The following is a 1514-nucleotide window of genomic DNA, read 5'->3' on the forward strand; positions in this document are numbered from 1 at the left end:
GCTGCAGCCGCGCTACGTAGGCGCGGTGGGCAGCAGCAACAGCAGCAGCCATTTCCTCCACAGGCGCATTATGTGGACAGGCTTGGAATTCCCGAACCTCCCCGGGGGAAGCAGCAGCAGCGGGAAAAGCCCCAGCTAGCTGCTGCTGCTCTCTGGCTAGCTGTGCTGCAGCTAGCTGCTGCACCAGGTGTCTGTGCAGCTCCGACACGCGCTGGCTGAGGCCCGCAAAAGAAACAGCAATTGTGTTCACCTCCACCAGCCGCAGCGGCCAGGCTCTTGCCTCTTCTGCTGCTGCTGCTGCTGATTCTGTTGCTGCTGCTGCTGCTGGGTGCTGCTGCTGCTGCTGCTGCTCGATAGAGGTGTCCAGCATGAAGTCTGTGCGCAGCAAATGAAGCCGGATGTCCTTCTGAATCGAGCGCGGCGCACCTTTGCTGCTGCTGCTGCTGCTGATGTACACCCTCTGCATAATCCGCAGCAGGCGGGCGAGGAAGGAATCGTGTGCTGCAGCAAGCTGCAGCTGCTGCAGCAGCCACTGGGGGTCTGTTGTGATGTTGTCTATGAGCCTGTTGAAGTGGGGAGCCACAGACAATGCCTGCAGCAGCAGCAACAGCAGCAACCGGGGCGGCACCAGCAAATGAAGGGCGGCAGGAGCCACAGCAGCAGCCGCAACAGCAGCAGCCGCAACAGCAGCAGCAACAGCAGCAGCAATAGCAGCCGCAGCAAACTTCTTGGGCAATTCACCTGCTTATAGCGACAAAATGGGAACGGAGAAGGAAGCAAAAGAAAAGGAGCAATCCGAGCCCTCAACAAATCCGCGGCAAACTGATCAAGCTGCTGCTGCTGCTGCTGCTGCTGCTGCTTCCGGTGTTGCAGCTGTTGCTTTTCTTGCTGCTGCTGCGGTTGCCGCAGCAGCAGCAAACCGCTGTTCATAGCCAAGTGCACTGCCCGCAGCAGCAGCTGGGGGATGCTGGAGTCGCTGAGCAGCACCCGCTGCATTTCTAAAGGCTGGTGCTGCTTCAGTAGAAGGGCAGCTGGCTGCGCCTCATGTAGTACATGCTGTGAGCCTTTGTGTGGGTGAGAGGTGCCATTGGCGTCCACCGTTGCTGCTGCAGTAGAAGTTGCTGCTGCTGCTGCTGCTGCAGCAGCCGTTGCAGTCGCTGCTCCTGCTGCTGCTGCTGAGTCATTGGAGGCGGGGGAGACGAGCTGCACAGCGGAGAGCACGCGTAGCAGAGCAGACAGCACATCCTCCCCACTTGGTGAAGGCCTTGACTGCTGCAACATCGCCTGCTTCTGCAGCTGGTCTTGCTGCTGCTGCTGCTGCAGTTGCTGCTGCAGCCGCAGTCGGCTCCGCGTGTACGCAGCGTTGCTTACGGCATCTGTCCCCCCGAAGCCCTCATATACTCGGGGCCCCACGCCCTCCGCAGATGCCGCCTCAGAGCAGCTGGCGCTTGCTGCTGGCTGCAGCAAATGCAGCAGCGGCAGCAACTGCAGCAGCAGCGCTTGGAAGTTGCAGT

At 60.6% G+C, this 1514-nt stretch overlaps 1 protein-coding gene across 1 annotated transcript; it reads right to left on the reverse strand.

The window, feature by feature from the left end:
• Positions 1–12: 12 nt before the first annotated feature.
• ETH_00040965 (glutathione synthetase, putative) lies at positions 13–1281 on the reverse strand (the record flags this gene model as incomplete). The annotated part of the gene is made up of 3 exons (XM_013379596.1): positions 13–81; positions 185–592; positions 742–1281. 3 exons carry the CDS (start codon positions 1279–1281, stop codon positions 13–15), a joined length of 1017 nt encoding a protein of 338 aa, XP_013235050.1.
• Positions 1282–1514: the final 233 nt, after the last annotated feature.

Source organism: Eimeria tenella, genomic scaffold (genome assembly GCF_000499545.2).
Source record: "Eimeria tenella Houghton genomic scaffold, Eth_scaff3615, whole genome shotgun sequence".
Lineage (NCBI taxonomy): Eukaryota > Apicomplexa > Conoidasida > Eucoccidiorida > Eimeriidae > Eimeria > Eimeria tenella.